The sequence below is a fragment of the Hemiscyllium ocellatum genome, chromosome 10, assembly GCF_020745735.1.
Source record: "Hemiscyllium ocellatum isolate sHemOce1 chromosome 10, sHemOce1.pat.X.cur, whole genome shotgun sequence".
NCBI lineage: Eukaryota > Metazoa > Chordata > Chondrichthyes > Orectolobiformes > Hemiscylliidae > Hemiscyllium > Hemiscyllium ocellatum.
The window spans coordinates 67635567-67660715 of NC_083410.1; the positions used below are offsets into that span (position 1 = coordinate 67635567).

Sequence of the window (25149 nt, forward strand, 5' to 3'; positions counted from 1 at the left end):
CAAAGCATCAGTTTTTAATGTCTTATTCAGCAAAAAGAAACGTGCCCCCACCCTGCGCTGGAGTTATTTAGCTTGGGTTTGTTGTTCACATCTGTCAGGGGACTTCCCTCTAAGTTAGGCAATGGCTAGCACTTTGGGTTTATGTTTCTTCTTTACTGTGCATTGTTTTTTTAAAATCTATGATTTATTATTTTACAGCACAGTCATTTTGGTGCTTCACTGAATTTTATTTGCAGCTTTAGATGGGAAAGATTTTTCAGAAAAACGTAGACACTTGCAACCTATGAACTAATGTGTCAAAGTTCTTCCATTTTAGATGTAAATGTATTAATTTTTAAATTGTCTAAACTTTAAAAATGTAGTCTTGAAATGATTTATTGGAGAAGAGTTTCCAAGGAATCTATGGTTTTGCATTTGGCTATTTCTTATTCATTAAATTTAATTGTGTAGGATATGCAGATCTGATTTTTAAAAAGTGCTAGGCCAGCATTTATTGCCCATTCCCAAATTGCCCAGAGTGCAGTTTACCACACTGCTGAGAAGCTGGAGTCATATGTAGACCCGCCTAGTTAAGGATGGCAGTTTCTGGATAGGTGTTTCCAACATCGCCATTAGACTCTTAATCCCTGATTTTTAAAAGAAAATCTGCCATCTACCATGGCAGAATTTGATCCCAGATTCCCAGAAGGCAACCTGGGTCTCTGGATTAACAAGGCCAGTGATTTAATACCACTAGGCCATCACCTCCCAGCAGTGGGATATCCCTTTTTTTATATTAAGCTGACGTGAGTCTATGAAAGTGATACATGTCTAGATTCCCCAACCGGAGCTGCATAACCTGGAGACACTCCTAATCAGAATTCAAAACAATTGTCTGTGCAACATATTCCAGGCTTTGACCTTTAATTCATGGACTCAGGTAGCAAGAGATTGGACAGCGATTTGAATTATTCAGACGTTCAGCAATTGAACATGTAAATATTAGGCTAGGATCAGATTTGACAACGATGCAAGAGCTCTTTATTACACCACTGAAATAATTTTGAGGATCAGGCTGTAAATAATTCAAAAGAACCAAATGTTCTTGGTCATGAGTAACACCAGCGGAGTCAACAACAGCACTTTAAACAACCCTTCATTACCGTTAATATGCTCACTGATGTTCAGGACCAGGATGACTTGGTTTCAGACCTCATTGTGCAGTTATATTGATTTCCAGAGGTGAGATGAGAATGACATTTAAGGTACCAAGGAACCCTGATTGAAACTGATGCCAATAACAGTCAATAAAAAAATGTCTCCATGGTAGTAGTCATACCTGATGCATTGCAAGAGATTCGTGGTTTTTGGAGCCATCAATTTTGCTCCAGTTTGCTGTATTAGTCACTCAGGGGAAAAAACGTGGGACCAACTGTCTTGAGCTGCCTCAACAATAACCAGTGCTGAGTGCCCCAGCCCCTCTTTAGTTCACAACATTAGCTGAGAACCTTCATGTGACCTACAGCATTCCTGATAAAAGGCACATCACTTTTTATTTTCCGTAAGAGAACTCAACAATAAATGTTGACCCTACCACAGATTCTCTCATCTGTAGAGTACATACCCTTAGAAACAAACATTAGTTTTTTTTATATATTGACCTTTTAGTACTGCAATTTCACTTCATTTGTTTCTGGAAATGTTGCATGGTGCAGAGTTGGTTAACATTTGCTGTGGTGATTAAAGTCAATTGAATAACATTTGAGATATGTATATTTTAGTGTGTACTGCACAAATTGATTATATTATCACAATTTGAGGATTTTATAATTGATTCCAAGAAAGATTCAAAAGATGATCCAAAGTGGATTGAGCCTTAACAGTCATTTCACAGGTTTAGCTTTTTCTTAAATATAAGTACCAATTGTCAACATGCTGAAGGGGATGAAGGTTTTGTGTTCCACTCCAGAATTCAAGCCTAAAAATCAGGATTAATACCCCACAGTACAGCACTGGGCATATTTCAGAGAAAATCAGTGGAGTAACCCTTGGCGTGTTGGCTTTTTTTTTGTCCCTCGACCAGCACTATAAATTTAAGATTATCTTTATCGGATTGTCGTAGTATAGTTTGTGGGAGTTTGCAGACAAATTGGCTACTTCATTTCTTGTAAAAAATGAGGTCTGCAGATGCTGGAGATCACAGCTGAAAATGTGTTGCTGGTCAAAGCACAGCAGGCCAGGCAGCATCTCAGGAATAGAGAATTCGACGTTTCGAGCATAAGCCCTTCATCAGGAATGGCTTATGTTCGATGAAGGACAAGTCATCCATCCCTGATGAAGGGCTTATACTCGAAACGTCGAATTCTCTATTCCTGAGATGCTGCCTGGCCTGCTGTGCTTTGACCAGCAACACATTTTCAGCTACTTCATTTCTTGCATTATAACAGTGACTGTACTTCAAAATTGTTTACTGTTCGGAAAACAGTTTGTTCTATGTTTAAGATATTATATTAATGCTCCTCCCCCCCTCTCCAATACTACCTGTCAGTTAGAATGCATTGTTCGTTTCTAGTAGCAAAATATTTCTGTAGGTTTTTAACATTTATATTCTTGGCTTTTATACATTAAAATCCCTTGATATAGACTTCTTGTAGCAAACAAGGAAGACCACAAATAGCAGGTTGCAGATTGTCGTTGCTAGATAGTATTTTTGTACTATTATGTGAGGCTGTCTTTCCTGATTAGAATTTGAAATTAGTATCTAGTATGCACTTATGTAGCAACTAAACTCACTAATGTGAAAGCCTATGTGAGTATATATCTAATAATCTATTTTAGCATGTATTTTGTGGTTTTAAGGGCTGACAAGGCATTAATCTGATGAAAGAACTATGCATACTAGGCTCCAAAGTTAAAAATAATTTTTCAGTTTACAGTGCATGAAGTTTATTTTCAGCATGTCTGGACTTCCTATGGAGCTAAAACTGTCTTTGTCTTTTTGGTTTGTGCTTTTGATTGTGAATTGAAATGGGGAAAGAAGGATTTTAAAACCAAGTGTTCCTGAAGGAGTACTCCATGTTTTGAAAGCAAGTAACCTAATGTATATTGTAAGTACCGTTTACCCAGCTTCTGGTTCAAGCAATAGTAGGAAAACGTATAGATGAGCTGGATGCATACAAATGGAGAGTCAGTTGGCAACAGGTAATTGATTGGTCGGTGAACTAGTGACCAGTTTTCTACGACAAACTTTGACAAGACAGCCTCCGAAATGTCCACCTTCCACAACAAAGGATTCCCCAGCACCGTTGTCAACAAGGCCCTCAAGTGGATCTAGTCATGTCCTGCATTTCCGCCCTCGCACCCTCTCCTCTCTCCCACGACAGCAATAGAGTTCCCCATGTCCTTACCTACCATCCCAGCAGCATCCATATCCAGAGGATCATCAGCCACCATTTCTACCATCTCCAGTGACATGCCTCTGCCGGACACACATTCCCCTCCCCCTGTTTGTCAGCCTCCTGCAGGGACCCTCTGGAACACCCTGGTCCACTCTTGCTTCATTCCGAACCCCCCACCCCCCATTTACCACCTCCTCCTTCAATATCCAAGGCCCTATACATACCTTCCAGCTGAAGCAGCATTTTGCCTACACCTTTCACAATCTAGTTTATTGCATTTGCTGCTCAGTGTGATCTCCTCTAGGTTGGGGAAATGAAGCTTAGACTGGGTGACTGCTTCACAGAAGTTTACATTCTGTTTGTAAAAAAGACCTTGATCTTCCAGTTCCCTACTACTTCAATGCACCATCCTGTTTCCTGGCCAACATCTGTGTCTCTGGTTTGCTGCAGTGCTTCAGCGAAGTTCAGTGCAAGTTGGAAGCACAACACCTCATTTTCCGCTTGGGGTCCCTGCAGCCCTCTGGATTCTATTGAGTTCAATAATTTTAGAACATGGAAATGTCCCATGTCCTAGCCACCTACCCCCCACACACTGCCTTGTTATCACAGTCTGCCATTAAACATTATTTTTTGTTAACTAGTAATAGTCTCCATTAACAGCTATCCTAGCCAAACCATTATCAACTCCTTTATCTGTCCAACTGCTTTTCTCTCTCTTTGGGCTCTATTCCCACCTAATTGTTTACTCCTTATCACCTCTCCCACCCTATCCTCTGCATATAAACCAACATTTTCCATCATTTCTGAAGAAGGATCACTGGACTCAAAACATTAACTCTAATTTCTCTTCAGATGCTGCCAGACCTTCTGAGCTTTTCCAGCAACTTCTGTTTTTGTTTCTATGACTACAAAGGATTTCTATCTGCCAACTACAATGATTGGTGTTCTTGTAGCTGAACCGTTTTGGGGCTGTGAACAAGATAGGGAGAAGTCATCTTGTCTCCACCAACTCAGGAGCTGTCTGTGGTCTTTTCAGTAAAAGCTGCTTTAATTCTGAAGAAGAACAATTTATTCTCTAGTTACGGTCAACTGTGACTTTTAATACACCAGAGATTTATTTTACATATTACTGAACATGCCGCCTGGTACTTCCTGCAAACCAGTCATGGCATCTGGAGAAGAAAGACCTGAGAAGTAGCATTCTGACCAACAGAAGAACCATCTCCAGCAGATCCTGCAACATTCGACTGTTTTCCCAGTATTTCCCTTCATCCACTCAATCTAATTTTCCCCTTTCTTTCTGTTTGTTTGTATTATATGTTGCCAGTTCAAAATTATTGTAGCTAGCTAGCAACTTGTAATAAATATTAAGTAAGTACAGCAACCTTTCCATGCTTTCTGTCAAGCTGGGCCTGAAAGACAGTTAAAGTGAGGAATTTCACATTCTTTAAAAAAATCTTTAATTTTTGTGATGGCTCCTGGAATAGCAGGACTAGATTTTCAGTGGGCTATCCCCAGTGAGGTATGGTAGTGATTCGTGAGGCTTTCAACAACTTCCTAGTTGAAAAGGGAAGCAGGTCAGGCAGCATCCGAGGAGGAGAGTCGATGTTTTGGACATAATCCCTTCATCAGGAATGTTGGGGAGGGGGAAAAAGGGGCTGAAAGATAAATGGGAGGGTGGGAATAGGGTTAAGAGCAAGGTAGCTGCAAAGGCAGATGCAGGTGGGGGGTGATAGGTCGGTGGGCAAGGTGGAATGGACAGGTGGGAAGGAAAGAGGACAAGTTGGGTGGGTGGGTTGGATCTGGGATGAGGTGGTGGGAGGGGAGATTTGGAAATGGATGAAGTCGATTATTGATGCAGTGTGATTGAGCACTAAGCAACCCCACCATTCTGTGGCCGATGACTTCAACTCCCCCTTCCACTTCGCCAAGGGCATGCAAGTCCTGTGCTGCCTCCAACACCAAATCCAAGTCACCCAACAACTGGAGGAAGAACTCCTCATCTTCAGCCTTGAGACCCTTCAGTCACATGGTATCAACATCGATTTCACCAGTTTCCAAATCTCCCCTCCATCACCTCATCCCAGATCCAATCCTCCAGCTCGGCACCACCTTCTTCAACTGTCCTACCTGTCCATCTTCCTTCCCACGTATCTGCTCCACCCTTCCCTCCAAAGTATTATCATCATCCCCTACCAGCATCTACCAGTCACCTTCCAAACTATCTCCCCAGCTCCCCCTCCTATTAATCTCTCGGCCCCCTTTTCCAACCCACCCCCTACTTTCCTGGTGAAGGACATGCACCCGAAACGTCAACTGTCCTGCTTCTCGGATGCTGCCTGACCTGCTGTGAGCTTTCCAGCACCACCCTTTTTGATTCTGATCTCCAGCATCAGCAGTCCTCACTTTCTCCTTTCAACAAATGTGATGCCCTTTTTTGTTTGGCCAAACTGATGTTCAGTTGGACTTTGAGCTATTCAGTCCACTGTTTCCCAATTTATAATAATATGCAAGGCCAAACAAAGCAAGGGAATGCACAATGAACAGAAGTTAGTGAGAAGGATGGAGGAAATGAGGGACCTAGGAATGCATGCCTGTGGGTCCCTGAAGAAGGCAGGACAGGTAGGTAAGGTAGCAAAGGAGAAAACATATGGAATATGCTTACCTTTTGGTGAAGATATTGGATACAAAAGGGGTGTTTATGGTGAAGATGTAGATGACCTTCGGTGAGGCCACAGCTGGAGCTGCAGTTCTGGTCACGTCATTAGAGAAAGGACACAATTGCTCAAGAGAAAATAGAGGAGTTTTAGAAGAAATTTACCATGGCTTAAAAATTGCAGGCCTGAAGAAAGATTGCATAAGCTGACATTTGTTTTCTTTAGGACTGAAGAGATGAGGGTACTTAGCTGAAGTGTAGAATATAATGGTGGGACTTGGAGAAAGGTTATAGTAAAGACCTGCTGTCCCCTACTGGACAGGTCAGATAGCAGGAGTGTATATTTAAGGTGATTGATGATAAAAGGGTTAGAAGTGGCATGAGGAAAAATGTGTTCACTCAGGATGGTGGGGCTGGAACTCAGTGTTCAGTTTCGTGTTTGAGGCAGCGATCCTCTAAAAGAAATATAGACCTGTACCTGAATTGCTGTAAGCTGCAAGGCTGTGGACCAAGTTGAAAACTAGGATTACTATGGATGGCTAGGTTGTTTCTGCATCAGCTCAATGGGCTGAATGGCCTCTTTTCTGTGCCATAACTTGCTTTTTACTGATCCTGTAAGTGGTCAGAGCTATTTCCTGGATTATTTACTTAGAAAATTTGAAACACAGCCTGCAAATCAATCTATTTTTAGACTTAGTAACATTCTTAAATATCATGAACAAACACATTGCAGGATCTGCACAGTAAATTCTTAGACATGGGATTTAGATGATAACCTATTAGTTTTCTAAACGTTATACAATTACTCCTTTGACTCATCTGAATGAGGGGAAACCCCAGTTGAAAGCTTGTTATTGAACACAGGCTAGAATGTCTATCGCTTGTAAATACCCGGATTTAATTGTGGCCAGTTTTTATAATACAAGATGAAAAAGTGTTTTGTTGTTGTTTCTTATCATCTATATGTTCAGTACTTTATATATGTTCAAAGTTAATTGTAGAAACCAGAGTGAAGCTATTTCAGTCTTTAATTGGCTCAGTTTTATTGTTGTATTGTTTGTTGGGGATCATCTACTGATTTTCCTTTGTCACACAAATTGTTTGGTAATGGTACCCTGTTAGGTTCTTGTGAACTCCAGATTGGGACTTAAAAATTTCAAGATTAACAGATCTCCCAAATGCAGGGATGGACTATGCTGGTTCCGGTTGAGCACAAATAGAATTGTTTATTGTGGACTGTTTTACCTGTAAAATAGTATCACCGTTTTTATTTACTGTCACACAATTCAGAACTAAAAGGTAGTTTTGCTGTTATGAATGTGCTTTGACCTTCACAGAATCATCATGGTGATAGCATCCACCATTCAGCTTGACAAGCATACAGTGGCTCTCCAATGGAACACTTTATCTAGTGCCACTTGCTGTAGCTCTGCACATGCAATGTTTGGGATGGTAATCTAATTCCTCCTTTTTTTTTAAATAATCAATTGATTCTATTTACTTCTACCATACTCTGGCACTACATCCTGAATCCCAAATGCTCCTAGCATGAAATCCTTTTTTCTTTGTCTCCATTGCTTATGCCATTTTGGTTAAAACTGTGCCCTGACTGATTCTGAAAACCATGCTGTTGATGCTCCTGTAGCTAACTATCATGTCTGTGAGTCAAATGTAAAAATTGTTCAATAGTTGAACAGGTTTCTTGCTCGGTATACAGCGGATGTGGAGGGGGAGAATGTAGACTAGGAGAGGGATCACTGCTTTAAAAGTTAAGGATCATCTATTTCGGACAAATGAATTCCTTTTTCCGATGAGAAGCATCGGAAGCAGAAGCTCTGCATGTTTTTAAAGAGGTGATTGCTGTAAGCAAGGACACGGAAAGGTAATCGGGTGTAGATCAATTTTGGGCTACAAACGGATCAGCCATGATGTTCTTAAATGGCAGAGCAGGCACGAGGGGCCAAACTGCCAACTCCTGCTCCTGTCAACATAGGGGTCAACTCCTGCTCCTGTCAACATAGGGGTCAAGTGCAATTTGCCTTTCGCAGGTGAAGTATGCCTGGAAGAGTAGTGTAAGATGAGGGATTACCTTTAACAAAGCGGCTGTAATGGGATGGGAACCTTGTCCTATCGGGGATAAATAGGGTAGTCCGAAAGACTGAACTTACAAATTGTTAGAGTTGTTGGGTTGATGGCAGAAATGAAGAACTAAGACAAAAAGGTAATATGGATAATAGTTCAAATAATAATAAAGGTATTTGAGCATTTTAAAATTGTGCTTTAGGTGCAACAGATGGAGGAAACTAACAATGGTTTAATGTAATTAAACTAGAAGAGAAAAATAAGATGAACAGAGTAAAATTTAGAGCAAAAGTACATGTTTAGATTAAATTCCTTATTGTGGAAACGGGCCATTTGGCCCAACCAGTCCACACCAACCCTCCGAAGAGTAACTCGTCTAGGCCCATTCCCCTACATTTACCCCTAACTAATGCTCCCAACAATATGGACAATTTAGAGTGGTCAAATTCACCTGACCTGCACATCTTTGGATTGTGGGAGGAAACCAGAACATTCAGACATCTGAGGTGGGAATTGAACCCAGGTCCCTGGCAGCAGTGCTAACCACTGAGCCACGAGTGCCACAGTTGTGGAGATGCGCCCTAAATAAACTTGCTGTATCAGGAACAAGGTAAATGAACTGTGCGTTCAAATGCAACATGTGGGGAATAAGATGGTAGACATGAATGGTCAAGGTGCAGCTGTACATGTTAGGCCACTTTTGGAGTACTGCATACAGTTCTGGCTTCTCTGCTTTGGGAAGGACATTGTGAAAGTTGAAAGGGTTCAACAAAGATCTACAAGGATGTTGCCAGGGTTGGAGGATTTGAGCTACAGGGCGAGGCTGAATAGGCTGGGGGTATTTTTACCTGGAGCGTTGGAGGCTGAGGGTGACCTTTTTATCGAGGTTTTAAAAATCATGAGGGGCATGGATAGGATAAACAGACAAGGTCTTTACCTCTGATGGGGAATCCAGAGCTAGAGGGCATAGATTTGATGTGAAAGGGGAAAGATAGGAAAAGGACCTAAGGGCCAACGTTTTCACGCAGAGAGTGGTACTTGTATGGAATGAGCTGCAAGAGGAAGTAGTGGAGGCTGGTACAATTACAATGTTTGTAAAAGGCATATGAATAGGAAAGACTTAAAGGGATTATGGGCCCAATGCTGGCAAATAGGAGTAAAGTAATTTAGCACTTCTGTTTGGCATGGATGAGTTGGACAAGAGGGTCTGTTTCCATGCTATACAGCTCTATGACTCAATGACTCAGCTCTATGACACACGTTAGCAAAATGAATGAAACTAGGAGCTTAACATACTAGTCATAGATGTGTACAGCATGGAAACAGAATGCACGGTCCAATTCATCAAATATCCTAATCTAGTCCCATTTTCTAGCACTTGGCCCATATCCCTCTAAACCCCGTTCACATACCCATGCAAACACCTTTTTAAATGCTGTAATTGTACCAGCCTCCTCCATTTTCTCTGGCAGCGTATTCCATACACTGAACACCCTCTGTCTGAAAAAGTTGCCCCTTGGGTATCTTTTTATATCTTTTCCCTCTCACCCTAAACCTTTGCCGCCTTGTTCTGGACTCTCCCAGGGAGAAGACTTTGCCTATTTATCCTACCCAAGCGCCACATGATCAGGTCACCCCTCAGCCTCCTACGCTCCAGGGAAAACAGCCCCAGCCTGTTCAGCCTCTCCCTATAGCTCAAATCCTCCAACCCTGGCAACATCCTTATAGATCTTTTCTGAACCCTTTCAAGTTTCACAACAACATCCTTCTGATAGGAGGGAGACCAGAATTGCATGCACTATTCCAACAGTGGCCTAACCAATGTCATGTACAGCTGCAACATGACCTCCCAACTTCTGTACTCTTTACTCTGACCAATAAAGGAAAGCATACCAAGCACTGCCTTCACTATCCTATCTTCCTACAACTCTATTTTCAAGGATCTATGAACCTGCACTCCAATGTCTTTTTGTTTGGCAGCACTCCCCAGGACCTTATCAAATTCCTGTTGATATTTGCTTTTGTGTATATGGCAGCTGTATTGTAGCATTGCAATTTTGATGGGAACTTTTAATTTTTTTTATTAATGTGGTTTGCAACGTGTCTGAATACATGCCTTGAAAGGGATGAATTTGCTGTGTGTCTGGAAGATTTTCTGCAGCAACACACCCTCGAGTCAAATTTAGTCAATGGCTGAATGGAGCAGGAACATTTACCTGATAATTATAAGGATATGGTTAAACAAGACAATTGACCTGCCTCCATCTTGTTCTGTGTACTTTCCTTTATTTGCTGGGTTGATCTTTCTGCCTTCCATTTGTTTCTGCATGTTGCATTTGAATAGTGTGAATTAAGTAATTCACATTAAGCAATTCACACCTGACTTGGGCACAACCCTTGTTTCTTCACTGTCCATACTAATGTTTAGCTGTTGCATTGTGAAAACTTCTGTTATTTTAATTTCCCCTGCCCTCTACTTTGACATATTTTCTACTTTTTGTGCTCTCCCCTCCACTACTGCCTTAAAGTCTTGAATCTGTATTTCTGTTCATTTCTGATGAAAGACCATTAATCTGAACTCTGCAGAGAAACAGATTCTAGTTGATCTGAATTTTCCCAGCTTTTAGTTGGAAGCAGGAAGCATAAAACAATGACTAAGATTCCTGATTTTAAGTAAAGCTAAGCTGCAAATGTGTTGCTGGTCAAAGCACAGCAGGCCAGGCAGCATCTCAGGAATAGAGAATTCGACGTTTCGAGCATAAGCCCTTCATCAGGAACTTCGGTGGGATGAAAGAAGTCCTGTCTGCAGTAAAGTGGGCAACACTGTTACTGGTATTGATGTTAAATAATGGGAAGTGTTCTAAAGAAAATTTTAGTATTAGTAAAAAAGTCACTACCTTTGAGTGCAAACACGTGTCAAAAAGATAGCCACAGCAAGACAGAATAAAACTTCAAATTACAACTGTAGAAATGCAACAGCACAGATACTCAAAGATACAAAGAATTGCTAAGGTGATAAAATAAATTCAGCTCCACAGAGATTTGCACTGAATATTGGAATTATTATACCCAAATGGAATACTCAGCTTTTCATGGAGAGGACTGGAATTCCAGTGGAGGTAAGAGGTCGTGCTTCAATAGTACAAACTCTGGTTAACACCTACATCAAGTATTCAGAGCACTGCTGAGCACTACACCTTAGAACGGATGTATTGGCCTTGAATGGAGTGCAACATTTATTTAGCCAAATGATGCCTAGATTGCTAGGGTTAAATTGAGAAGGCAAAGTTGGGTTGTACATAAGATAAAGAGGTAAATTGACTCAATCTTCAAGAATATTAAGGGGAGCAGAACGGAGAATTTGGGACAAAGTCTTTCTGTAGGTTAAGGAGTCTTGAACTACAGCATACCGTCTGAGGACTAGAACCAAGCCTTTCAAGAATAAAGTTAAGAAATACAATTGCACACACAACCTTTTTCAAGTATAGAACACTCTTCCAGTAATGGCGGGATCTAAAAGTTGAAGTTCTGAATTGGAGGAAGGCCAATTTTGACTGTATTAGGCAAGAGCTTTCAAAAGGAGAAAGTGAGGGCTGCAGATGCTAAAGATCAGAGTCAAGAGTGTGGTGCTGGAAAAGCAAAGCAAGTCAGGCAGCATCCAATGAGCAGGAGAAAAGATGTTTCAGGCATAAACCTCATGAAGGGCTTATGTCTGGAATGTCAATTCTCCTGCTCCTTGATGTAAGAACTTTCAAAAGTTAATTGGGGGCAGATGTTCACAGATAAAGGAATGGCTATAAAATGGGAAGCCTTCAGAAATGAGTGTGTCCAGAGACAGTATATTCCTGTTAAGGTGAAAGGAGAGGCTGGTAGGTGCAGGGAATGTTGGATGACAAGAGATTTTAGGTTTTAGTCAAGGAAAAGAAGGAAGCATATATCAGGTATAGATTGAGTGAATCTTTAGAGTGTAAAGCCAGTAGGATTATACTGAAGAGGGAAATCAAGAGGGCAAAAAGGGGACATGAGATAGCTTTGGATTCTCTTTAATCCTATTTGCCAAAGGGATATTATAAACACATTTTAAGGACGAGAGGGTAACTACGGATAGAATAGGGTCCCTCAAAGATCAGAGCTGAAAATGTGTTGCTGGAAAAGCGCAGCAGGTCGGGCAGCATCCAAGGAACAGGAGATTCGATGTTTCGGGCATAAGCCCCTCCTGAAGAAGGGCTTATGTCTGAAACATCGAATCTCCTGTTCCTTGGATGCTGCCCGACCTGCTGCGCTTTTCCAGCAACACACTTTCAGCTCTAATCTCCAGCATCTGCAGACCTCACTTTTTCCCTCAAAGATCAGCAAGGCAGCCAATGTGTGGAGCCACAGGAGATGGGGGAGATACAAACTAGTATTTTGTATCCATGTTTACTGAACAAGGTCTAGAATGTAGAGAAATAGATGGTGACATCTTGAAAAATGTTCATATTACAGAGGAGGATGTGCTGGCTGTCTTGAAATGCATAGACATGGATAAATTCCCAGGACCTGATCAGATGTACCCCAGCACTCTGGGAAGCTAAGGAAGTGACCGCTGGGTCCCTTGCTGAGATAGTTGTATCATCGATGGTTACAGGTGAGGTGCCAGAAGGCTGTAGGTTAGCTAACGTGGTGCCATTATTTAAGAAAGATGTTGAAGAAAAGCCAGAGAACTATAGACAGGTGAGCCTGATGCCGGTGGTGGACAAGTAGTTGGAGGGAATCCTGAGGGACAGGATTTACATGTATTTGGAAAGGCAAGGACTGATTTAGGGATAGTCAACATGGTTTTGTGCGTGGAAAATCATGCCTCACAAACTTGATTGGGTTTCTTTTTTGAAGAAGCAACAAAAGATTGAGGGTAGAATGGTGGACGTGATCTATATGTACTTCAGTAGGGCGTTCGACAAGGTTCTCCATGGGAGACTAATTAGCAAGGTTAGATCACATGGAATACAGGGAAACCTAGCCATTTCGATACTGAACAGATTGAAGGTAGAAGACAAGGATGGTGTTGGAGGGTTGTTTTTCAGACTGGAGGCCTGTGACCAGTGGAGTGCCTCAAGGATCAGTGCTAGGTCCACTACTTTTCATCATTTTATGTAAATTATTTGGATGTGAGCATAAGAGATTATAGTTGGTAAGTTTGCAGATGACACCAAAATTGGAAGTGTAGTGGACAGCGAAGAAGGTTCCCTCAGATTAAAATGGGATCTTGATCAGGTGAGCCAATGGGTTGAGGAGTGGCAGATGGAGTTTAATTTCGATAAATGTGAGGTGCTGCATTTTGGAAAAAGCAAATCGTAGCAGAACTTATACACTTAATGGTAAGGTCCTGGGGAGTGTTGTTGAGCAAAAAGACCTTGGAGTGCAGGTTCATAAATCCTTGAAAGTAGAGTCACAGCTAGACAGGACAGTGAAGAAGGTGTTTGGCATGCTTTCCTTTTATTGGTCAGTATATTGAGTACAGGAGTTGGGAGGTCATGTTGCAGCTGTAGAAGACATTGGTTAGGCCACTTTTGGAATATTGCATGTGAATCTGGTCGTCTTCTAAATGGACAGATGTTGTAAAACCTGAAAGGGTTCAGAAAAGGTTTACGAGGATGTTGCCAGGGTTGGAGGGATATGAGCTATAGGGAGAGGCTGAATAGGCCAGGGCTGTTCTGCCTGGAGTGTCGGAAGCTGAAGGGTGACTTTTTATAACGGTTGATAAAGTCATGGGGGGGGGGCATTGATAGTCTTTTTCCTGGAGTGGGGGAGTCCAGAACTGGAAGGCATAGGTTTAGATGAGAGGGAAAAAATTTAAAAGGGACCTAAGCGGCAACCTTACCAACTATAATCTCTTATGCCCACATCCAAATCATTTACATAAAATGATGAATGAGCTGCCAGAGGAAGTGGTGGAGGCTGGTTCAATTGCAACATTTAAAAGGCATCTGGATGGGTATATAAATAGGAAGGGTTTGGAGGGATATGGGCCAAGTGCTGGAAAATGGAGTAGATTAGGTTAGGATATCTGATCGGCATAGACGAGTTGGTCCGAAGGGTCCGTATTCGTGCTATACATCTGACTCTAAATTAGTGATGAATTAATTTAAAATTGAGATGGGTATTAAAGGGTATGGAGAAAGGTGATATATGGAGTTAGTGATGCAGTCATAAAAACAGGATCTTCTGTCCACCATGTCTATGTCGACCCAGAAGCACCAAACTCTGTTAATCCAATTTACCTATACTTGGTGCATAGTCTCCTACGCCTGGGCATTTTCAGTACTCCTCCAGTTGCTGCTTCAATGTTGCAGGAGTACCTGTCTCCACCACCCCCTCACGCAACACGTTCCATATCTGCCGCACTCTGGTTGGAAAAACAATTGTTCGGATCTCCCCTAAACCACTTGCTCCTCGCCTTTTTAAACTTTTGCCTTTGGTCTTGCACATGTCTGCCATGGGGAAGAGATTCTCATGATTAACTCCTGTCTATGTTTATAATTTTCTATACCTCCATCAAATTCCACCCCCACTTCCCCAACCTCCTCAACATTTTCTGTTCCAACTAAAAGAAACCCAGCCTATCCAGTCTCTCCTCCTCCTGTGTTAAGACTTTTTATCCCGGGCAACATTCTAGTGAATCTACTCTGCACCCTCTAATACAATGACCTTCTTCTGATAGCATGGGAACCAGAACTTTTGTTGGTCAGAGTATTGAGTACATGAGTTGGGAGGTCATGTTGTGGCTGTACAGGACATTGGTTAGGCCACTGTTAGAATATTACAAGCAGTTCTGGTCTCCTTCCTATCAGAAAGATGTTGTGAAACTTGAAAGGGTTCAGAAAAGATTTACGAGGATGTTGCCAGGATTGGAGGATTTGAGCTATAGGGAGAGGCTGAACAGGCTGGGGCTGTGTTCCCTGGAGCGTCGGAGGCTGAGGGGTGACCTTTATAGAGATTTACAAAATTGAGGGACATGGGGTTGGAGAGTCCAGAACTAGAGGGCATAGGTTTAGGGTGAGAGGGGAAAGATATAAAAGAGACCAAAGGGGCAACTTTTCCATGCAGAGGGTGGTATGGGTATAGAATGAGCTGCCAGAGGAAGTGGTGGAGGCTAGTACAATTGCAGCATTTAAGAGGCATTTGGATGTGTATATGAATGGAAAGGGTTTGGAGGGATATGGGCCGGGTGCTGGGAGGTGGGACTAGATTGGATTGAGTTACCTGGTCGGCATGGACGGGTTGGACTGAAGGGTCTGTTTCTATGCTGTACATCTCTATGATTCTGTGACTTCCTTGCTTCTATATTCAGTGTCCTGGTTAATGAAGTGCATCTCCTTGTATGATCCCTTGTCCCTGGTTAATTGTGTTGATACCTTCCGGGATCTATGGACTTGTACACCAAGGTCCCTCTGTTCCTCAGTACTCCCTCAGGACCTACACTTCATTGTGTATATCTTTCCTTTATTAGATGCCCCAAAATGCATCACTCCTCTCTTATCCGGATTAAATTTCAATCTGTCATTGTTTTGCCCAATTTACCAGATGTTCAATATCTGACTGGAGCCTGAGACTCAAAGAATTGTGGATGTTGTAAATGAGAAACAAAAACAAATTAGTGGAAAGTTCCAGCAGGTCTGGCAGCATCTGTGACGAGATATCTAAATTTACATTTCAGGTTGAGTTACGCTTCCTCAGAACTCTAGGTATGAATACCTTTGAAGGGCTGCTCTCTCTCTCTGACCGGATTTCTCCTCTTCCAATCATTTTCCTTGTCCATAATCTTTAATTTCATTATTGTTCCTGGTGTCCAACCAAGTATTTGCTAAAACTCTCTTCCACAGCCCATATTGCATTCCTCAGTTACTGCCTCGCCTCAGATTCATCCCATATAGTTTACAACTCCAGTTTCACAAAGTTCTGAGGAAGACCGTTGACCTGAAACATTAACTCTGATTTTTCAACACATCTGCTGAGTTTTTCTATCCATTTTATTTTTGTAGCCTGAGACCATTCTCGTCACTCCACATCAGTTTTCATGCCATCTGCCAACTTATAATTACACTTTCCACATTCAAATTCCTGGAATTCCCACCTGCAAGGAATTGTGGGTCAACCTACAGCGTGTGGACTGCAGTGGTTCAAGAAGGCAGCTCACCACCATCACCACCTTAAGGCATCTAAGGACAGGCAGTAAATGCTGGCCAGCCAATACTGACCACCCTGATCAATCCCTTCCCAAGCATTGACAAATTCTTCTTTTGAGAAATGTTTCCAATAATTTCCCTACCATTGACGTCCGACTAGGTAATCTGTGTAATTACCTGGCCTGTCCCTGTTTTTGTTTTTGAACAACCTCTAGACTGCTAACTGTTTTGATCCTGTTAGCTGTGATCTTAACCAGGCTCAGGAGGTGGCTAACCAGGAGTGGTCTTGTGTTTCTACATACTTGATTTCAATTATGAACATGCATCACAGTGTTTCTTTTTTTTAAGTTGTACTCTTTTAGGAAATGTTGCTGGAGCCTTTGCTTTTGAACTGGGATCATTTTTATATTTCTCATTCAAGGTCTCTGTATTGATTTGAGGTTAATTATAATTTGTTTTCAGGGCCAAGCACCTGTTGAGATAGGTATTTTTTTTCCTTGCCTTTTTTTTCTCTTTTTAGGTGCTGAATATTAACAGGTATATCAACAGCACTCCAGTACTTTTCCCAGATGGTCATTTAACTTGTCACAAGTGCCCTGTTGGATGATTTGTGTAGCCATCACAGTCACTTGAGCCTGAGTGTTCACTTGCACACTTCTCAATGTTCTGCTGGCATGTGATGGAAATTGAAAATGTTACATTGCTTTGCCTACCTTCTGGCCTTTTTCTAGTTCAAAGGAGTCCTACTTGACCTACTTTTACTGCTTCAGCTACTATTCACTTTTTATATTGCTTATTGTGAAATATAGTTTGCTCATGCTTCTGTGAAGCATCTCTGTTTGACTGTTAAAGTTGCTCTACAAATACAAGTTGTTGCTTGTTTATGTCCATGTCTAACTGTTTTGAAAACTGAGCTTTGCAGCATCAAGTCAGCATGAATCAGTACTTTTGAAGGTAAATAAACTTTCCTGTACAAATAAATCTTATTAATTATTTAATATCTTCACTTTATTATGTAGGGCTGGATGATTGCTTACAGTGTTACGCTTGCCAGTTTGAACGAGAGAAGATAAGTGGTGAGCAGCTCCTACAGATTACTCACCAGGACCTTGAAGAATTAGGAGTAATTCGCATCGGTCACCAAGAACTGATCCTGGAAGCTGTGGATCTGCTTTGTGCTTTGGTAGGGTTTTATTTTCTTCAAAATTGTCTGATGAAGGGCTTATGCTCGAAACGTCGAATTCTCTATTCCTGAGATGCTGCCTAACCTGCTGTGCTTTGACCAGCAACACATTTGCAGCTGTGATCTCCAGCATCTGCAGACCTCATTTTTTACTCGTTCCACTGTAGCCAATTCATTGGGTTTCTTATTTTTAAGACATAATCTATTTTGCTCTTAAGAGTAACCCTGTCTTTTTAATGTATTATTTGTTGTTTTATCTATGTGATTAAATATTTGATACAAAAGATTTCCATGACACAAGTTTGTTTTTCATTACTTATGGAGCACCATGTCTGATGATTTTATTGGAATAACTTCTAGACTAGATTCTCCAAAGGTTTGTGGATCTCCGGAGTACCAACAATTTATAAAGGTGATTTGGACTGAACTTTATCTTTGGAAGGAGAAAGCTGTGGAGAAACCTGATAGGTATCTTTAAAAATCAAAAAGCGTTTTAGAGAGTACAAACCTCGAGGTGTTTTCATTTGCAGGTTGTCCAAAAACTAGAGGCTCTGAATATAAAATAATCACTAGTGAATTTAATATGGAATTCTGGAGAAATAGTGGCAAGAATGTAGGGGTTTGCTACCACAAGGAATGGTCGAGGTGGATAGCATTCGTGCACTTGGTTGTAAACATGGATCATGAATGTCGATGAATTGTTTTCTTTCAACTTCTTTTTTTATTATTTTGAGGACATGAAGGTTTGGGTACATCAGTTCTCTTGTTGACTTGCTCTTTTTAGTGTACAGCGTCATTTCCACTTTCCTTTCAGTAAGAGAGAGCAGTTTACGAAGGAAGGCTGAATCAGAACTCTTACCGGGGGGTTTTATTTTTGTTACTTCGCCATACAGGAGGGAGGTCGAAATGTAAGGATTTTTAAACTCATTTGCAGACTGATGTTTCTTAATTTACTACATAAACAGCTCAGCCATTTTGTCTACCATGCCGCTCCCACTGCTTGAATAAGACAACATTGTGGATGCAATTCACAATGAGTCATCCAAAGCTCTTGGTTGAAAGCTGTGTCTTTTCCTAAGTAGTCTTTTATTTGAATGAAGGCTTAGGTTTGAGTTTGGCATTGTCGTGCCTCCTCTCTGCTGCATACCCCATTTGTCTGGCTCAGTTTCATCCTGAAAAATAGAATAGATAATAGACAATAGGTGCAGGAGTAGGCCATTCTGCCCTTCGAACCTGCACCACCATTCAATATGATCATGGCTGATCATCCTTAATCAGTATCCTGGTTCCTGCCTTATCTCCATAACCCTTGATTCCACTATCGTGAGAGCTCTATCCAACTCTTTCTTAAATGAATCCAGAGACTGGGCCTCCACTGCCCTTTTGGGGCAGAGCATTCCACACAGCCACCACTCTCTGGGTGAAGAAGTTTCTCCTCATCTCTGTCCTAAATGGTCTACCCCGTATTTTTAAGCTGTGTCCCCTGGTTCGGCACTCACCCATCAGCGGAAACATGTTTCCTGCCTCCAGAGTGTCCAATCCTTTAATAATCTTATGTCTCAATCAAATCCCCTCTCAGTCTTCTAAACTCATGGATATACAAGCCCAGTCGCTTCAGTCTTTCAGTGTAAAGTAGTCCCGCCATTCCAGGAATTGACCTAGTGAGCCCACGCTGCACTCCCTCAGTAGCCAGAATGTCTTTCCTCAAATTTAGAGACCAGAACTGCACACAGTACTCCAGATGTGGTCTCACCAGGGCCCTGTACAGCTGCAGAAGAACCTCTTTGCTTTTATACTCAATCCCTCTTGTTATGAAGGCCAACATGCTATTAGCCTTCTTCACTACCTGCTGTACCTGCATGCTTCCCTTCATTGACTGGTGTACAAGAACACCCAGATCTCTGTACTGCCCCTTTACCTAAATTGATTCCATTTAGGTAGTAATCTGCCTTCCTGTTCTTGCCACCAAAGTGGATAACCATACATTTATCCACATTAAACTGCATCTGCCATTCATCTGACCACTCACCTAACCTGTCCAGGTCACCCTGTAATCTCCTAATATCCTCACATTTCACCCTGCCACCCAGCTTAGTATCATAAGCAAATTTGCTAATGTTATTACTAATACCATCTTCTATATCATTAACATATATGTGAAAAAAAAACTGCGGTCCCAGCACTGATCCCTTCGGTACCCCACTGGTCACTGCCTGCCATTCCGAAATGGAGCCGTTTATGAGTACTCTTTGTTTCCTGTCAGCCAACCAACTTTCAATCCAAGTTAGTACCTTGCCCCGAATACCATGCGCCCTAATCGGCTTTGAGGAAAGCTCGTAACTACGACTGGCTCCTGGGTGAATGTGATAAGGAGGTCCATTTGTGGTGTGGTAGTTATGCCAGCATCTTGGTGGAAAGCTTCTAAGTATTGCCGCCACACACTTCAGGTGAAACTTGGCTGGGAGAGTCTGTTATTTACTTCTCTGGCAGTTAAATCTCTATGGTACCCATGATACATCAAGTTTCTCTTTGGTGGTTTTAGGATGCTCTCCATCTCTCTTGCAACAGCTTCAGTCCCCTCTTCAGTGCCTTGTGCTGGACACAGCATGATATGACAATTCTAGAATCTCTTCCAATGTCATATTGAAGAACGTCTCTGAATCTATCAAGACAGTGGGGCCTCAGCTTAATCAGCGCATTGGTTTGCTCCATTGGTGATGCTGTAGTGATATAGTTCCTGTTGTATCTCTATATACTTTTTGAGTTCCTCACTGTGCCAGCAGTCAGGTCTTGATTGGCCATCCTCTGCTTTCTAGGGTCCTGCCATTGAGGCTACTTGATAGAGAGAACATCTGTAATGTTGGATAAAACAATCATGGTAGCACCCTTGATATCTGATGCAGACCTATGTATGATGCTCTTGTGGTGGCCACAGACCATCTGCACATCAACACGTTGAAGCCTTTTCAATTACCAAAGACACATGACTCATCAGATAGTGATTGCTTAAAATCAAGACACCCCTTGGACTAATGGAAATTACGTGAGACCCTCTTGTGGAGCATTAGGAGTGTCCCTACACCTGAACTGGTGGAGGCCTGAGTTGAAGAAATTATTAGAAATTTATTAGAAAAATAGGTTACATTTTTTAAAGGGAAATTTATGTGAAGTTACCAGCTTTCTGGGTCCAACTGCCCTCATTCATGTCAAAGCCAATATCATCGGAAATCCTAATGCATAAGATACTGGTGTTTTGAGTCACTTATTGTATATGACGCATGAGGGCTACAACCCCCTTGTTCCACTGCTGGATCTGTCGCTGATGCTGGAACTTTACTTTCGGAATGCAGGGGAACCTTTATTTATCCAAACTTGATGGCCAGGTGCTATTTCGTTCGGTTAACCGATTTTAAATACCTTTCCTCTGGGGCTCGGAGCTTTTAAAGTCTGCTCCCTGTTCAGAAGACTGCAGCAGCACAGCATGGGTGAGGCCCCGCCCCCAACCCCAACCCCAACCGCATGCAACACCTGCCCCTGCCCACAACCCCATGCAACACTGCCCCAACACCGTGCAACATCTACCCCCACCTCCTCTCCGGGGCAGCTGGATTGGACACCAACAACAAGACTGCTGCAGTTGCCTTTGTGGGGTAAGCCTCCATATTGCGCAAGTGCACACAGCCACACACAACTTTTTTACCGCAACTTTTTGACAGGTTCCACCTTTGCCCTTTACAGGACAATGTTGGAGAGATTATCTGGGGAAGGAGGGTTTAGGGTGCACCCCTTTTGTAGAACTCCAGGGAAAGTATGAGGAGAGAGAGAGAGGGCAGGCAGGCTGTCCTTTGGAGACGGTTCCTGTTTAATCACTCTAAACAAAAGATGCGATCACTGTTGGAAACCATGTCTTTGGTGTAATGTTTCCATCGGAACTCAAGATCACCTTCGTATAATCAAATTTTCGGGTAATTGGTGTTCAGATAATCGAGGTTCCTTGTTCAGCAGCAGACTACTATGGAAAATAAATGATTTGCTTTCTCATGGCTTTTCTATTCTACAAGGGATCTATCACAATGTTGTTTGGCTCGGCATTTATGAAGGAGCCCTGATTGGAGTCTCCTGTTAAAGACATACGGAGCTCCCTATGTCTTTTTATTTAAAAAATGTGAGTTGGCATGACATTATCCTCTTCAGAAATCCCATTCCTTTGCCTTTGTGTACAGCCTGCATATAACTATTATAAATCCAGTGCTGTTAAAGTTGCTGTTTCTGTTACTGTGGCTACTGGATTGTAGCAAACTGCATTTCCTTCTTAGTGTGTTCAAACGATAGTGAAATAAGTAGTTCCCATTTTGATCACAAATACTTGTAGACAAAATGTTGAAGTTGAGCACAGAGAACTTGGGCACTTGGTATTTGTGAACAAAGTTGCTGTTCTTAGAAAACCATGCATTCACCCAAATGCAATAACTCCAGAAAATGCTAGCGTTTCATTGTGGCTTTCCACAAGCTTACTAACTTCAGCCTTCATACTATTGCTAGCAGGTCAGTTCCCATTGATCAATAACTTCCCGCTGTGCACTTGTCTCCTTCACCCCAACGAGATTAAAAAAATATCTTGGATCCATGCATTGCTTGCAAAGTCAAAATGCAGAGTTAAATAAACTTCTTAATTGTGTTAATTGCTTTCCCATCAGAATGAAGTGAGTCAAATGATGAACTGTGAATTAAGCCCAGCATTGTCTTTCAGGAATTGACTCCTTGTATGGAAACATGTCCATCTCCCCTTGGCAGGGAAAGTTCAACCCCAGTGTATGTGGAAAAAAGGAGATTTACAATTCTTTCTATTACACAGATCCATTGAATGTTGTCCATTTTATTATGCATGTGGCACCTCATTGCTAAGATTGTCCCAGAGTAATACTACGACCTCCTGGGCTCTCCTTAAACCTGTCTTCCTTTGTTTATCCAGTTTTTTGCTTTTAAAAGATGCAATAGTCTTTGCCTCAAGAGTTCTTTGACACCATGTACCATTTTCCAGTAAAATAAAAATGTCTTTAATATCTCCTACTTTTAATGAAAACGATAAATTGTTAATTCAATCCTCACTGAATCTCCAAAGGACATCATCTTCTCCTATGCATATTCACAACATTTTAAGGCACCTTTTTAAAAAAAGGTAAATTTACTTCACTGAAACTTTAGTTACCTCTCCTTGGCAACATCCCGATGGATTTTTATACTTTAACATTAAAGTTCTTCACATATTAGCATAAGTGTACATAGGGTACAAATTTGCCATTAGTACTTGAATCTTGTACTCTGTGCCCATATATATCTCTTCAATAATGCAGTCCTCTTTTCCATGAATACGTTTAATTTGCATGGTATTCATTTTTCATTAACAATATCTAACTTGGAATGTATTTATTACCCAACTGATTTTCCTTTATGAAAAATGAGCCCTAATTTTACAAAATAAAAATGTTCTTGCAGTCTAGGAATGCTGTTATAGTAGGTCCTAGTTATTAATGGCTTTGAGTTCCATGGTCAAATCAGTAACTTTGGAGGATTGTACAAAGTTATGTTCTTGGCATAAATTCTGACATAATGTTTGAGAGATTCATAGGACTTATTTGACGTATTCAATCTCTTTTTTTTTTGCTTAAGGATTAGTGAAGAGTTTGAGACTGTAGCTAATTTTATTCAAGAACTAGGACATCTACAGCTACTGGAGTTGGTTAGTTTAGACATTCCTTGTCTTTTGGCAGCCATCTCCTGAATTTCCTATAACTTGATTGCCTTACTGAGGGAAGGCTGTTACATTCTCCATTTATTTTGACTTGGATGTATGAATCATACATTTTAGGGTTGGTGAAACAGTATTATGAGTTCTTCATTCGAAGATAAGACTAACTATTGCACACCTAATTTGTACCTTGCTGCTTTAGCTGGACTATTCTCTATCCTGTTGAGGTGTGTAATGATAATCATTAGTTTAAATTGTGGTACCTCAAAAATGCATATATTTTTGGAGCTACTGATTTAAATGAGTCATTAAACCAAGGTCCTAACTGCTTGATGACTTTGTTTGTTTCAATGTCAAATAGAACTGTTCAAGAATGATAGCAGCAAGGTCAGGATATCTGGTTGGCATGGACAAATTGGACCAAAGGGTCTGTTTCAGTGCTGTACGCTTGTATGACTCTATAACTTCAATTTATAAAGCATATGTTAAAATATCCCACAGCACTTCACAGAAGCAGTTAAAAGTATAAGGACAGCAGATGCTTGAGAACACTACAACTGCAAGTAGTTCTCCAAGTGTCTCACTGTCTATTTCGGAATTAGATTCCTGTTCAGTTACTATAACTAGGTCAAGACCCTGGAAAAATCTTCATAACAGCAAATTGAGAGTACCTAAAAACCTAAAGAAGGTAGGTCACCACTGTTACTTCATTTTAATGTTGGTCTAGCTTGCAATGCCCACATCCCATGAATGGGTAGGAGAAAAAGTGGTGGTGAGGTACAGATACAAGGAGAAAGTCCAGACTTTCCGATAGATGGGAAAGGATTTTTTAGATTAGATTCCCTACATTGCGGAAACAGGCCCTTTGGCCCTCCAAGTCCAAACCAACCCTCCAAAGAGTAACCCACCCAGACCCATTCCTGTACTCCCTACTAATGCACCTATCACTGTGGGCAATTTAGCATGGCCAATTCACCTGACCTGCACATTTTTGAACTGTGGGAGGAAACTCACGCAGACACTGGGAGAATATGCAAACTCCATACAGACAGTTGCCCGAGGCTGGAATCGAACCCGGACCCCTGGCGTTGTGAGACAGCAGTGCTAACCACTGAGCCACTGTGCTGCCCTGGTGATGGACAGGTCAAGAGGGCAGTGCCAAGTTGGAGGCTTGGGACTGGGATAAGGTGGGGGGAGTTGTGGAAACTGGTGAAATCCACATTAATCCCATGTGATTGCAGGGTCCCAAGGCAGAAGCTGAGGCATTCTTCCTCCAGGTGTCGAGTGGTTAGGATTTGACCATGGAGCAGGCGCAGGACCTACGTGTCCTTGGTGGAGTGGGAGGGTGAGTGAAATGTTCAGCCACCTTAGCACCTTAAGCCTGACAAGAACTATGCAAAGTTAACTTGAGATCCAAACCCTGTGGTAGACTGATACTCTTCAAGTTCTAGATCAGTGGTGCTGGAAGAGCACAGCAGTTCAAGCAGCATCCAAAGTGCAGCGAAATCGACATTTCGGTCAAAAGCCCTTTATCAGGAATAAAGACAGTGAGCCTGAAGCGTGGAGAGATAAGCTAGAGGAGGGTGGGGGTGGGGAGAAAGTAGCATAGAGTACAGTGGGTGAGTGGGGGAGGGGATGAAGGTGATAGGTCAAGGAGGAGAAGGGGGAGTGGATAGGTGAAAAAGAAGATAGGCAGGTAGGACAAGTCCGGACAAGTTGTGGGGACAGTGCTGAACTGGAAGTTTGGAACTAGGGTGAGGTGGGGGAAGGGGAAATGAGGAAACTGGTGAAGTCCACATTGATGCCCTGGGGTTGAAGTGTTCCGAGGCGGAAGATGAGGCGTTCTTCCTCCAGGCGTCTGGTGGTGAGTGAGTGGCGGTGAAGGAGGCCCAGGACCTCCATGTCCTCGGCAGAGTGGGAGGGGGAGTTGAAATGTT

General features: G+C 41.9%; 1 protein-coding gene across 2 annotated transcripts in view; it reads left to right on the plus strand.

Annotated features, from left to right (window-relative positions):
* The window catches only part of cnksr3 (cnksr family member 3), a 185084-nt gene that overhangs the window by 30827 nt on the left and 129108 nt on the right, over window positions 1-25149 (plus strand). The window contains exon 2 of one of the 2 annotated variants that reach the window (XM_060831564.1): window positions 17300-17463. The exons of the other annotated variant lie outside the window; for it this stretch is intronic. Within the exon in view, the coding sequence (XP_060687547.1) occupies window positions 17300-17463 (164 nt within the window). The remainder of the gene's footprint in view (window positions 1-17299; window positions 17464-25149) is intronic. 2 annotated transcript variants of the gene reach the window in all.